The following is a 12,934-nucleotide window of genomic DNA, read 5'->3' as shown; positions in this document are numbered from 1 at the left end:
CGTGTGTTAGTCAATGGTTGGCATTCCACTCAGGGTTTCACCGACACTGGTCCGTTTGTCCACAGATCAGAACTTAGGTGAGGTGTTCGTTTTAATTCATCATTGGTCCTTCAAAGTGTAAGTTTATCTCCTTTGTTGTGCGTTGGTTCTCCACAGATAATTAGGTCTCATATTTCAGCTAATTCCACTTGAGAACTGGTTGTAGCCACCTGCTACTTTTGTATGGGTCATTTTTGTCTTGTAAGATCCCCGTAGACTGATGCGGCTCATGAAGAATGAGAAAATGTCTCTTGTCTCCACAGTGTCCTTTGTGCACTTGCCTAACATTTGAATTGTGTGTGTGCAACACACTCTCTCTGAAACACACACATTCTCTCTCTCACGCAAACATCGTGGTGTGATAGGGATGTGTTGATTTTTAGGTGTATATGGATCTGAAAGGAAAAGTAATCCTATTAATTCAAAGTGAATAACAAAGAGTAGCAGGCCTTTCCCCATGTTGTTCCATTCATACAACCTGCTAGTGTTTTGTTCTTCCTTCATAATTATTTCCCAGTCAGATCCACACTGATTTCCTGGAGGACTTGTGTACCTCAGACTAACTTATAGAACAACGGAGCTAGGATAATTCACAATATTCCTCTGGGGGTGGTGTTCTCTGTTTTGTCAAGGACATTTTTATTACAAAGCTGATGGAATTTGCATATTAATTCATTTCTTTCAATTTTTAAGATTTAATGTTGTCAACATGTATCAGTGCAAGGCTTTGACAGAGCTGATGAAATGGGTCAGTGAAGCTTGAACAGTTTGGAGTGAAGCAGCCATCTGCAACCTCCGAGCCCCCAGTGCAGAGCGCTCTCTGTCTCTCCTGCAACTTGATTAAAGAAAAGGACTTTGACCGGGGAGGGGCGGCGGGCAGAAAGAAAGAGGGGAAGGCTAAAATAATATGCCAATATCTATCAACTTGCTTTGAGGGCTTTCTTCCAAATTAGAATGCCATTAGGGGCCGTCGATTCATAAAGTGCATTTCCATGTTTGGTTCCCGACATTGACCTTTAGAATTCAGTGGCTGAGCCTCTTTCTATTACTTGTTGTATGAGTCTTTTAGGTGCATTAATTAGTTTATTCATTAGCAAAAAAAAATTATCTGTCTTAAGATAAAGACAAATGCGATTTTCCTTTTAATACCTCAGTTGTTCTTATTGATATCTAGTATTATCACACCAGTGGACCAACCATCTGCAGCTCAAGCTTTGACCTAGTTATTCTCCTTCTGACTCAGTCATGAGGGAAGTCCAGTCCACTCTCCCACATGATTATACATCTTTCCTCAGCAGCAGAACATTGATCAACTTAAATGGCAGGAAATGTGCACACCAGTTTTCAGAACAGTTTTCACAGTCATAAATAAATACAAATCCCTAGCTATCTCTATATTTTTCATCTGCTATAGCCAGTACTGTACTAGGCACTACACAGTAAGTAGCATGGCAGCCCTGTCTCTGTTTATCATCCCCTGTTCATTAGTTGTGACTGGGGTCTCTGTCTTGACAAGTGTTATTGCTGTTCCGTCCGGTACGCCTACTCTGTCTGAGCCAGTACAATCTCCCTCCACCTCCCTGTGATCTAGCCAGGCATCCAAACTGAGTTCACTATGTTTCACTGTTGAACCGGCGTTCAGTCTGGTTAAAGCAGGCTACCTGTGATTAGCAGCGGGCCAGCAACCTCGTAACATGCAGCCATGACAGGACACGCTCAACCATCATCTCCACCATCTCCCCCTGCACTGTGATGTCACACTCAGGGTGGGCTGTTATGATGAGGGAATCGTATCCAGAGATAACAGAGATAACCGAGATAACAGAGATAAGAAGAAAAAACACACACACACCTGCATCTACTCTGTCTAGCTTTGTATCTGACACCCACCACCTCAACCTCACCTCTCTTTCATTTCAAATCACGTAAGCAGCAAAGTCAGAGGAGAATAACAGAACAGAACTGGACACTCTGCTCCTCTGCTGGGTGGGTGAGATCACGTCTGTGTCCCAAATGACAACATATTCCGATAGGGCTCTGGTAAAAAGTAGGGAATAGTGTGCCCTTTGGGACTCAGACTACCTCTCAGCGTGGACATGGGGCCCCAGTGACCTGCAGCTGATAACAACTGGCCTGCCGTGTCACCGCGTCACCCCCATTACCATATTCATAATGGATGGGCCCGGGCTGGGGATGCCTAGGGGAACATGGGCTTAGCTGACCGCTGGGTATGGCAGTGTGTATACACTGGGACAGGAAGGAGCTCTCTTGGAGAACACTGTTTGAGTCATCATTTATAGGCCTTGTCTTGAATGTCCAAGACAAATGTCCCTTCAGGGTCAAAAAAGTGAATCTTATCTTAACTTGTCTAGATGGACATCTTTAGGTTTGGGATAACTCTAATCAGTGTATGGAGGGTCTTCATAATATCACAAGTCAAGTCTCATATTTTCAGCAGCCAGCAGGTGTGGCCTGGGTATCTAAAAACTTTCATCTTCAGTTTTTTGAATGACCAAGCTTCTTATTTAGCCTTTTTTTCATTTGAATAGACTCTTGTAAAAAAGCATAGTTCGTTAATCAACAACAAGACCCCTGGTCTTTTTCCATTCACGTTGAGGACTATATGGCAGCCACCATAGCTGCCTGACTAGAATAATACATTCATTTGAAAGGACATATGTCAATTTGAGAGAAAACTTTGTCAATTAGAGCACTTTTAATGAGTGTTTACACTCTGGATTTAATTATCATTCACTGTTTGGGGCCTTTCACTTTTATTTCCTAATTGATCTGCTGCATTTATTATTATTACGTTATTTGCCTGTAAGCACGCCTCACGTTGCCTTCATCTAGACTTCTGCTGTCTGCACCTTGACATGCTGACTGCTGACATGTTGACTGCTGACTGCTGACTGCTGACATGCTGACATGCTGACTGCTGACTGCTGACATGCTGACTGCTGACTTCGACTGCTGACATGTTGACATGCTGACTGCTGACGTGCTGACTGTTGACATGCTGACTGCTGACTTCGACTGCTGACATGTTGACATGCTGACTGCTGACGTGCTGACTGTTGACATGCTGACTTCGACTGCTGACATGCTGACATGCTGACTGCTGACTGCTGACATGCTGACTTCTGACTACTGACATGCTGACTTCGACTGCTGACATGTTGACATGCTGACTGCTGACATGCTGACTGCTGACTGCTGACATGCTGACTGCTGACATGCTGACTTCTGACTGCTGACTGCTGACATGTTGACTGCTGACATGTTGACTGCTGACATGCTGACTGCCGACATGTTGACTGCTGACTGCTGACATGCTGACTGCTGACATGTTGACATGCTGACTTCTGACATGTTGACATGCTGACTGCTGACATGTTGACATGCTGACTGCTAACTGCTGACATGCTGACTGCTGACATGCTGACTGCTGACATGCTGACTGCTGACTGCTGACATGTTGACTGCTGACATGCTGACTGCTGACATGCTGACTGCTGACATGCTGACTGCTGACATGTTGACATGCTGACATGTTGACATGCTGACTGCTGACTGCTGACATGCTGACTGCTGACATGTTGACTGCTGACTGCTGACATGCTGACCTCTGACTGCTGACATGCTGACTGCTGGCATGTTGACATGCTGACTGCTGACATGCTGACTGCTGACATGTTGACATGCTGACTGCTGACTGCTGACATGCTGACTGCTAAAATGTTGACATGCTGACTGCTAAAATGTTGACATGCTGACTGCTGACTGCTGACATGCTGACTGCTGACATGTTGACTGCTGACATGCTGACTTCTGACTGCTGACATGTTGACATGCTGACTGCTGGCATGTTGACATGCTGACTGCTGACATGTTGACATGCTGACTGCTGACTGCTGACATGCTGACTGCTGACATGTTGACTGCTGACATGCTGACTTCTGACTGCTGACTGCTGGCATGTTGACATGCTGACTGCTGACATGCTGACTGCTGACATGTTGACATGTTGACTGCTGACTGCTGACTGCTGACATGCTGACTGCTGACATGCTGACTGCTGACATGCTGACTGCTGACATGCTGACATGCTGACTGCTGACTGCTGACATGCTGACTGCTGACATGCTGACTGCTGACATGTTGACTGCTGACTGCTGACATGCTGACTGCTGGCATGCTGACTGCTGACATGCTGACTGCTGACATGTTGACTGCTGACTGCTGACTGCTGACATGCTGACTGCTGACTGCTGACATGCTGACTGCTGACATGCTGACTGCTGACATATTGACATGTTGACTGCTGACTGCTGACATGCTGACTGCTGACATGCTGACTGCTGACATGCTGACTGCTGACTGCTGACATGCTGACTGCTGACATGCTGACTGCTGACATGTTGACATGCTGACTGAGGCATGCTGACTGCTGACATGCTGACTGCTGACTGCTGACATGCTGACTGCTGACATGCTGACTGCTGACATGTTGACTGCTGACTGCTGGCATGCTGACTGCTGACATGCTGACTGCTGACTCAGGCGTGTCTCCAGCTTAGATACATATGTCATCTCTTAAACAGAGAGTAGGGTTAGAGAATGTTTTAGGGAAAACCATTGGAAGTTTAGTTTTGTAAGAAAATACAAACAGGCCAGTATATAAAGGATATATTTCTGAGTATACCTTTTATGAGTGTATTTATACTCATGTTTGGTCATGCTGTTGGTGTCACATTGACACTACAGAGAGGAGGGTTTGGAGAAGGTTTTAGGGAAAACCATTGGAAGTTTAGTTTTCAAAGGATTTTTCCTTGTTCCTGATTTAGTCATGTTGTGGTACTTCAGTGTATATTATTCAGGGTATATCATATAGAAATCACTCTGGTACAAAAGTATTGTTCTGGTCCAAAATTATTGTTTTGTATGCTCTCCTATTTCTAGATAAAAAGAATAATGTTGTGTTTTCAACCAAGGTATATGACCACTTAATTTAACTATATTAGAGGTGGTCCATATTGAGATTTTTTTTTAATCATCAATGAACTTAATCATTTGGTTTAGAAAAAATAATATTTCAACATATTTGCTTCTATTTACCTTAATTTATCTTTACAGATGTATTGTGAAATCAGCAAAGTGGCCTGCCACACACAATGATGGAGAGCGAAATTGATTTCCATGGAAACGCAGATAATATATTATTGTAATATTGTATTAGAAGCTAAAAGGTGCCTATTGAAAGGTCTCAGGGGGGTCCTGTAGGGAGAGCACAGCTCTACAACACGTATGATACATATTATTCTTTCTTTTTTACATTTTGACATGTTTTTCTCATTTAGCAGACGCTCTTATCCAGAGTGACTTATAGTAATGAGTGCATTCTATACTTTTTTTTTCTTCATACATGTTACATTCCACTATCTGTCTCTGTGGCATTAAATGATGATGAATGGCATCTAATGGCCACCGTTTAAAGGGATAGTGCAATATTTTGGCAAGTAAGCCCATGCCAGCTGTAGCTGTAAACCTCTAGTCATTGCATTAACATTAGTTAGCAGTGGTTTGTAAAACTACCTACAACTTCCTTCAAACTGCACACATAGTATCCATGAGTTCATCTGACTCACACTATTCTTTTAAGCAGGATTTTGACCATGATTCAACAACAAAAAATTATATTCTCCACTGTCACCCTCCCCCCAATTATTAGTTGATATCTTGTTGAATTTGCCATACAAAATTAAGAAATGATTACGTTATTATTTATTTATTATTTATTTTATTTTCACTCTGCCTGAAATGATATATGGTTTATATGTATGTTTTTAAGTAATTTATAGTATCTCCTGGGAGTGTAGGCTACAGAGAGACTGGGACTAGATGAGGAGAGACACACGTGACAGTGCCTGACGCCATTTTTCCTGTCACCCTGTAATTATTAAAGCTGCCAATGCAATACAAGTCCTTCTCTGTATGTTTCACATCCCACTCACACTTATATATACACACACACACACACACACACACACACACACACACACACACACACACACACACACACACGTGTGCACGCACACACACGCTCTCACAAACACACTCTCTCACACACACACACACGCACACACACACACACACACACACACACACACACACACACACGCACACACACACATACTATCTCTCCCACACAGACAGGCAAGCTGTATTTAAAAATCACCCTCTACCTATCAATATGGAGCCAGCCAGCAGTGCCTTCCAATTAGTACAGGGACTGGTGCATTATCTATCATTACTAATGTACAGAGACGTACTCGTTCATCAGAGCAGGGCCAGACAAGGACCTCCCAGTGTCTGGAGATGGAGAACAGACACGCTGAGCCATGGGCCATTCACTTTATCTTGATTTATCTGTACGTTAAACGCTTGACTCTTTGAATTGGAACTAATATTTATATAAATGTATCAGGAATATTAGCAAGTGGAGTAGGGGAGCCTCACTTAGGCCTATAAGTCATATAAGCATGTAGCTTGTAGCAGTGTCTTGCTTTGTAGGAGCTTCCTCCTCTGAGTTGTCCCTGATGTGTAGAAATGGTATGGTGATGGTGACGGGGGGTTGTCAGCGGGAGGAGTGGGGCGACGGGGGGCTAAATGATGATGGTCAACACTCACCATCACAGCACAGAAAGCAATACTTTTAAAATCTCATCACTTACACACAGAGGGCTCATTAATCGAGACCGGCAGACCCCTGCCAAAACATAAATAATGCTCACAAATGTTTATTCATTTTTCTTTTAAAGAATTATTCTAAAAGGTGTCATTTTTCTATGAGATCCAGGGCTTGACGTTTCTAGTTTCACATTTCACTCCAAAGTGCCCTGGCACTTGATGTTTGGTTTGACTGGTACTCTACATGTAAATGAGGTTGGCTTCATTCACTTCCTGCCACGCTGTAGGCCTTGCCCTCTTTGTACTATCAACATAAACATGCATAGATCGCAATACTGTGGGAAGCCTAACCACACTGTTAGGTGGTAATCGCTCTATAGTTTTTACATGTATTATAACCCTATAACAGATACATACTGTATATCATTATTCTCCTATGCGGTGTATCAACCGTTCATTGGTCTCTGTGTCCCAAATGGCACCCTATCCCCTATAAAGAACACGAGGTATCCCTGATAATTCTCCCACTCCGCACTCTAATACCCAGAGTAATGCTCCGACAGAGCTCATATTAGCATTAGTTTCATGAAGAAAGTATTGCAATGGCGTCCGACGTGTCTGACTCGCAAATTTCCCAGTCTATAATTCACATTCACATCATAACCGCTAACTAACAGAAGCCCACTGGTGGTGAAACACACCACAAATGAACCTGATTGGTTGCTTTAGTTAGACGTCAGTAGGGTGAAACTAGATTCCTGTGCTTTTAAGGCCAGGCGGTTGGTTGGCTCGTGCCTTCCCTAATAAAAATGCTCAGTTCTAAGAAGCTCTGATCTTGTGTTTTAGTAAAATAGAACTCTACAGCTGACTGGCAGCTCTGATCTATAGTATTTAAGTGTACGTTTTGATCTCTCTGCCTTTGATTAAAACTAATGAGCTCATTTAATTCAAAATGGGAATCTGTGATAAGAGAAATAAGGTTGATGTGATTGGATTAGAGAGGCAAATTAAACTCTTAGAGCTGCTACTGCTTCTGCTGCTTATGCAGTGTATTAAACCGCTGTTGGTGTATTCTGCTGTGTTAGTAATTCATATTTAATCAGAAGAAATTAAATGACTAAATATAACATGGCTCTGGCTTCTCTCCAGTGATAAAGTACTGGTTGTATTTTAAATGACATTTAATTCCTCAGTAAAGAAGAGAAAAAAAGATAACGTCAGCAGCAGCCGCCGCCATGCCACCCCACCAGCCTCCTCGCTGTCACCCCTCCCTCATCGCTCCATCCCCACCCTCCATACTGATCATGTTGTTTCCACTACAGAGCCTCACTGCAGCCTTGTTATATGGAGAGTAGCAGAAAAATGGATTTTCCAGGTGTGCTGTTTTAGTAATCCCATTTCAATGTGATCTCCTAGCCTGGTCCATGGCTGAGTTGCCTGTGAGCAGGGCATTGTCATATCATTGTCTGTCTGCCTGCCTGCCTGCCTGCCTGCCTGCCTGCCTGCCTGTCTGTCTGTCTGTCTGTCTGTCTGTCTGTCTGTGTTCAATTCTCCAGGAAGTTGTCCTCAGTGTCCCTGTCCAGTGGAACCTTCCTACCAGACTGTTGAATCAGTCTGGAAGCAGTGTAAAGCCACTCAATATTCGGGACACCTAAACCCCCTACTCTTTGAGCCAGTAAGACAACGCCACGTGTGGTGTGTGTATTTAAGCATAGACACTTTGTCACCACCTGAACAGCTTTGTTATTCACTCCCCTTAGATCCTTCTGTGGGATAAGCAGATGTTGAATCTTTGCTAGGGCCACCCCTCTCACAGCTTCTAGCTTCATGACCACAGGCAGAGGGGAAATGTCAGTCATAACACACACATCACACACACAGTCAGGGAGACCAGGAGGGACTAGCATGTCTACGTCTACAGTATATTATCTCCTCTGATGGGTTGAATATTTGGAATATGCATTTGATTATTAAGCCTTGATCAGGAGCACAGAGTGACAAATGGACCGTTTCACCTTTACCTAATAGGTATCCTTGTTATGTTCTGTTGAAGAGACTGACTGACCTCATTGGTTATGGGGTTTTAATGTGATGATTTATGTTTAGAATTGACTTGAGATTGTTGAACTTTGTTGAAGCAAGGATGAATATCTTTGTTTACTATTCGATTAACTCTGCATACAGTATAAAATAAAATAAACTTGAGTTAACTTTAATAGTTGAATAATAGTGAAGATCTTTTCAAAACTAAGAAATAACACATATGGAATCATGTAGTAACCAAAAGTTAAATCAAAATATATTTTATATTTGCAATATTGCACTTGGAAAATGAATACTACACTACAATGAAGAGAAATATGCAGTTGACTTTTAAACTGCCGCTGAACTTCCAATAAAATGTTTTCACCAGTTATGGTGTTAGACCTAACAGAGGTTGTACTCTATTACAGAACATAATGTAATTAAAACATTGTTTACTGGTAATGTGTTGTTTTTATTTAGGTGTGCTTTTTCCATTAGACGGTTACCTGGGAGATGATAGAAACTCAATGAAAAGTTATTACAGCTAGCCTGTCTTACCAGTTGGAGTTTTTAATATCACCCCATCTCTCCTGAGCTTTACTACAAAACACACAGATTTATTGGCCAAGTAATGTTAAGTAATTGTGTGTGTGTGTGTGTGTGTGTGTGCGTGCGTGCGTGCGTGTGTGTGTGTTTGCCTCCACAGTCGAGTCGACCAGCCCCACCCTGCTGCCCCCAGACAACATTCTAGAACGCTCCTTCTTCATCCGTATGAAGTCCACACTGACCAAGAGAGGTGTCCACATCAAGTCTTCAGGGTATAAGGTAAGACCCAGAGGCACGGTGGCCGAGCCACAGAGATCCTAGAATTCACACCCCCGCAGCCGTATGTTGTTATATATGTAATTCTACGGCCTAGCCCTGTAGTAAGAGCGGGGTTATAGACTCTCATAAGGAACTAGTCTGGAATCCAAACTGAATATGGCTCTGTTTTACTATTGTTTTAGAGTGATATTCAGTTTGCATTCCAGGCTTTTTCTAGTATGTAAATATTATTTTGTATTTCAGTTTGAGTTGTGAAAAAGAGAAAATGGCCATAACTACCATGACTATCATACTCAGCATGACATAAACATGTTAGCTGTCGGTGTTAACATACTGTATGTATAGAAAAAGAGTCACGCAGGCTCAATATTAAGTTGATACGGTGTATGGCTTGTGGGGGCTTTGGGACAGAGAGATATGATTAAGGCTGGTTCTTTGAGCAGCGAGAACACACAGGGACGAGCCCAGCCTCATCCTGATGCCCCTCTCGCTCTCCAAAGATCTCCATATCATCTCTGTCTCTCTGTCAGTGTCTCTGGCCTCCTTCTGGCTTCGTCACACCCTAATGCACTTTGTGTTCTCAAGGGTGGATCCAACAGCAGTGGTGTGGGGTTGGATATATCTCTTCAATCTCTTTATTATATTGTGTTTCATTGGTCTTGGACTGTGAGGGGAAAAAATACATTTAAATATGTATTTATTATAAAAAATGGAAGGTAATTGCTGCCTATGATATTGAACTAAGGCTGTGTCTGAGAGAGAGAGAGAGAGAGAGACAGAGAGAGTGAGAGTGAGAGAGAGAGAGAGAGAGAGAGAGAGAGAGAGAAAGAGTTTCAGTCCAAAAGCAGTAATAGAGAATCTTAAACACAAAATAGTGAGGGTGGAGGTGAGGACAAATGTTTTGAAGGTCCTAATTATGACTAGAGATACATGTTGTTTGGCATGTCGGTGATCTGCTCCTCCACCCGAGACCGCGAGGCATGGTGACGTTGGCATATCACTCCACTCTGAAGGTCAAATCAAAGCTCCAGCTTTAAACCCATATTGTTTTAACAGATCTCAGCCCTCCCATCTCATTTAATGCACTCATGTAAAGGTCCTCCTTTATTATTTGTGCTGTATCACATTTCAAAAGCACTCCAGAGAATCCCCAGGAACAAATGAATCTTATTTCTTATGTATACCTCTTCTATATTCACCGGTGGAGGTAGAGAGTGTATTCATTGTGTGCTGAACCATGAATTATAAAAATTGTTCCCTTTATTTTGTTGGCTTGTATTTAAGATGAGAAATGCTATTCGAATGCCTCTCACTGCCGCTGTTGTGAACCCTTGACGTGTCAGTTTGCATTTAACTGCCTGAGCATATTTAATGTTCTGGCCAATTGCACTCCTGTAGCAGTCTAGCTGCCTACCATTCACTTCAAAAGTTGTCTTATTCAAACTAACTTTTTTGTTGCCCCTAGGTTTGGGCTTCTGAAGAAATCATTTCAATTGTATATGTTTTTAAAACATTTGCATTCGTTAGAGTGGAGCAGAGCAGTGTGCATTATATTTTGCATTTTCTGTTGTCCTCTGGAGCACCATGGCCTTGTTCCATCCAGCCAGTACAGTCATTAGATGTCTTCCTCTGCCCTGGTCTCATTGTGATGTCTTCCTCTGCCCTGGTCTCATTGTGATGTCTTCCTCTGCCCTGGTCTCATTGTGATGTCTTCCTCTGCCCTGGTCTCATTGTGATGTCTTCCTCTGCCCTGGTCTCACTGTGCTGATGTGATGTCTTCCTCTGCTCTGGTCTCACTGTGCTGATGTGATGTCTTCCTCTGCCCTGGTCTCATTGTGTTGATGTGATGTCTTCCTCTGCCCTGGTCTCATTGTGCTCATGTGATGTCTTCCTCTGCCCTGGTCTCATTGTGCTGATGTGATGTCTTCCTCTGCCCTGGTCTCATTGTGTTGATGTGATGTCTTCCTCTGCCCTGGTCTCATTGTGCTGATGTGATGTCTTCCTCTGCCCTGGTCTCATTGTGTTGATGTGATGTCTTCTTCTGCCCTGGTCTCATTGTGCTGATGTGATGTCTTCCTCTGCCCTGGTCTCATTGTGCTGATGTGATGTCTTCCTCTGCCCTGGTCTCATTGTGCTGATGTGATGTCTTCCTCTGCCCTGGTCTCATTGTGCTGATGTGATGTCTTCCTCTGCCCTGGTCTCATTGTATTGATGTGATGTCTTCCTCTGCCCTGGTCTCATTGTGTTGATGTGATGTCTTCCTCTGCCCTGGTCTCACTGTGTTGATGTGATGTCTTCCTCTGCCCTGGTCTCATTGTGCTGATGTGATGTCTTCCTCTGCCCTGGTCTCATTGTGTTGATGTGATGTCTTCCTCTGCCCTGGTCTCATTGTGCTGATGTGATGTCTTCCTCTGCCCTGGTCTCATTGTGTTGATGTGATGTCTTCCTCTGCCCTGGTCTCATTGTGTTGATGTGATGTCTTCCTCTGCCCTGGTCTCATTGTGTTGATGTGATGTCTTCCTCTGCCCTGGTCACATTGTGCTGATGTGATGTCTTTTTGAAGCCTGACAACCAACAACCAACAGTCGTGTGTGTGTCAGCACCTACCTTGCTGTCAATCTGTGGTCTGATCAAGATAGAGAGCATATTGTCTGTCTGATGTGTGAAGCTGATCAGCATACTGTACCATACCTGGGTTCAAGTACTATTTAAAATAATTTAAAATACTAAATCTGGGCTTGATTTAGCTTGCCTGGCACACTGGAACAAACAGAATAATTGGAGAAGAGCAAAACCCTGCCCATCCGGCATTGCAGGCAGGCTTAAGCAAACGCAAAAAATATTTGAAAGATTTCAAATAGTGTGTGAACCCAGGTCTGAGTGTGAGGAGGCTGATTTGCTGCATAGGATATGTTTAACACCTAAAGGACTGTAGGGAACTCTCATATGCATTCAACAAAGTCATTCTGGGTGGATCAACCAGACTTTGTTTACATGATTCAATTATACATACATGATGTAAAATGTTACAGAAATGACTGTAACTACAGAATATCAGGGACATATATATCACATATGTAACACATATATAATATATCTAAAACAGGAAATATATCTAACACATATTCTGCACAGTAGATGATTAACATGTGACAGAAATGACTGTAACTGCAAAATCATGGGAACATATCTAACAGAATATAATCTGGATGGAAAGCCGATTGAGAGTACCTTTAACTGTTCCTATTCTTCACGGTCATTCCCCTGGTGACCTTGAATAAGGTCTCACTGCACTCTTCAGCTTTAAAAAGACAGCAAAGTACTCTCCCTCCTCTTCTCTCTCTTAGAGCAGCAT

The 12,934-nt window shown here is 43.0% G+C and overlaps 1 protein-coding gene across 1 annotated transcript in view; it reads left to right on the top strand.

Annotated features, from left to right (window-relative positions):
• The window catches only part of LOC115162074 (neuronal PAS domain-containing protein 3-like), a 320,867-nt gene that overhangs the window by 285,046 nt on the left and 22,887 nt on the right, over positions 1-12,934 (top strand). Inside the window, exon 7 of the mRNA XM_029713023.1 lies at positions 9,461-9,579. Coding sequence (XP_029568883.1) covers positions 9,461-9,579 — 119 coding nt within the window. The remainder of the gene's footprint in view (positions 1-9,460; positions 9,580-12,934) is intronic.

The sequence above is a fragment of the Salmo trutta genome, chromosome 25 (assembly GCF_901001165.1).
Source record: "Salmo trutta chromosome 25, fSalTru1.1, whole genome shotgun sequence".
NCBI classification, from domain to species: Eukaryota; Metazoa; Chordata; class Actinopteri; order Salmoniformes; family Salmonidae; genus Salmo; species Salmo trutta.
This window is presented reverse-complemented; position numbering and strand designations above follow the sequence as displayed.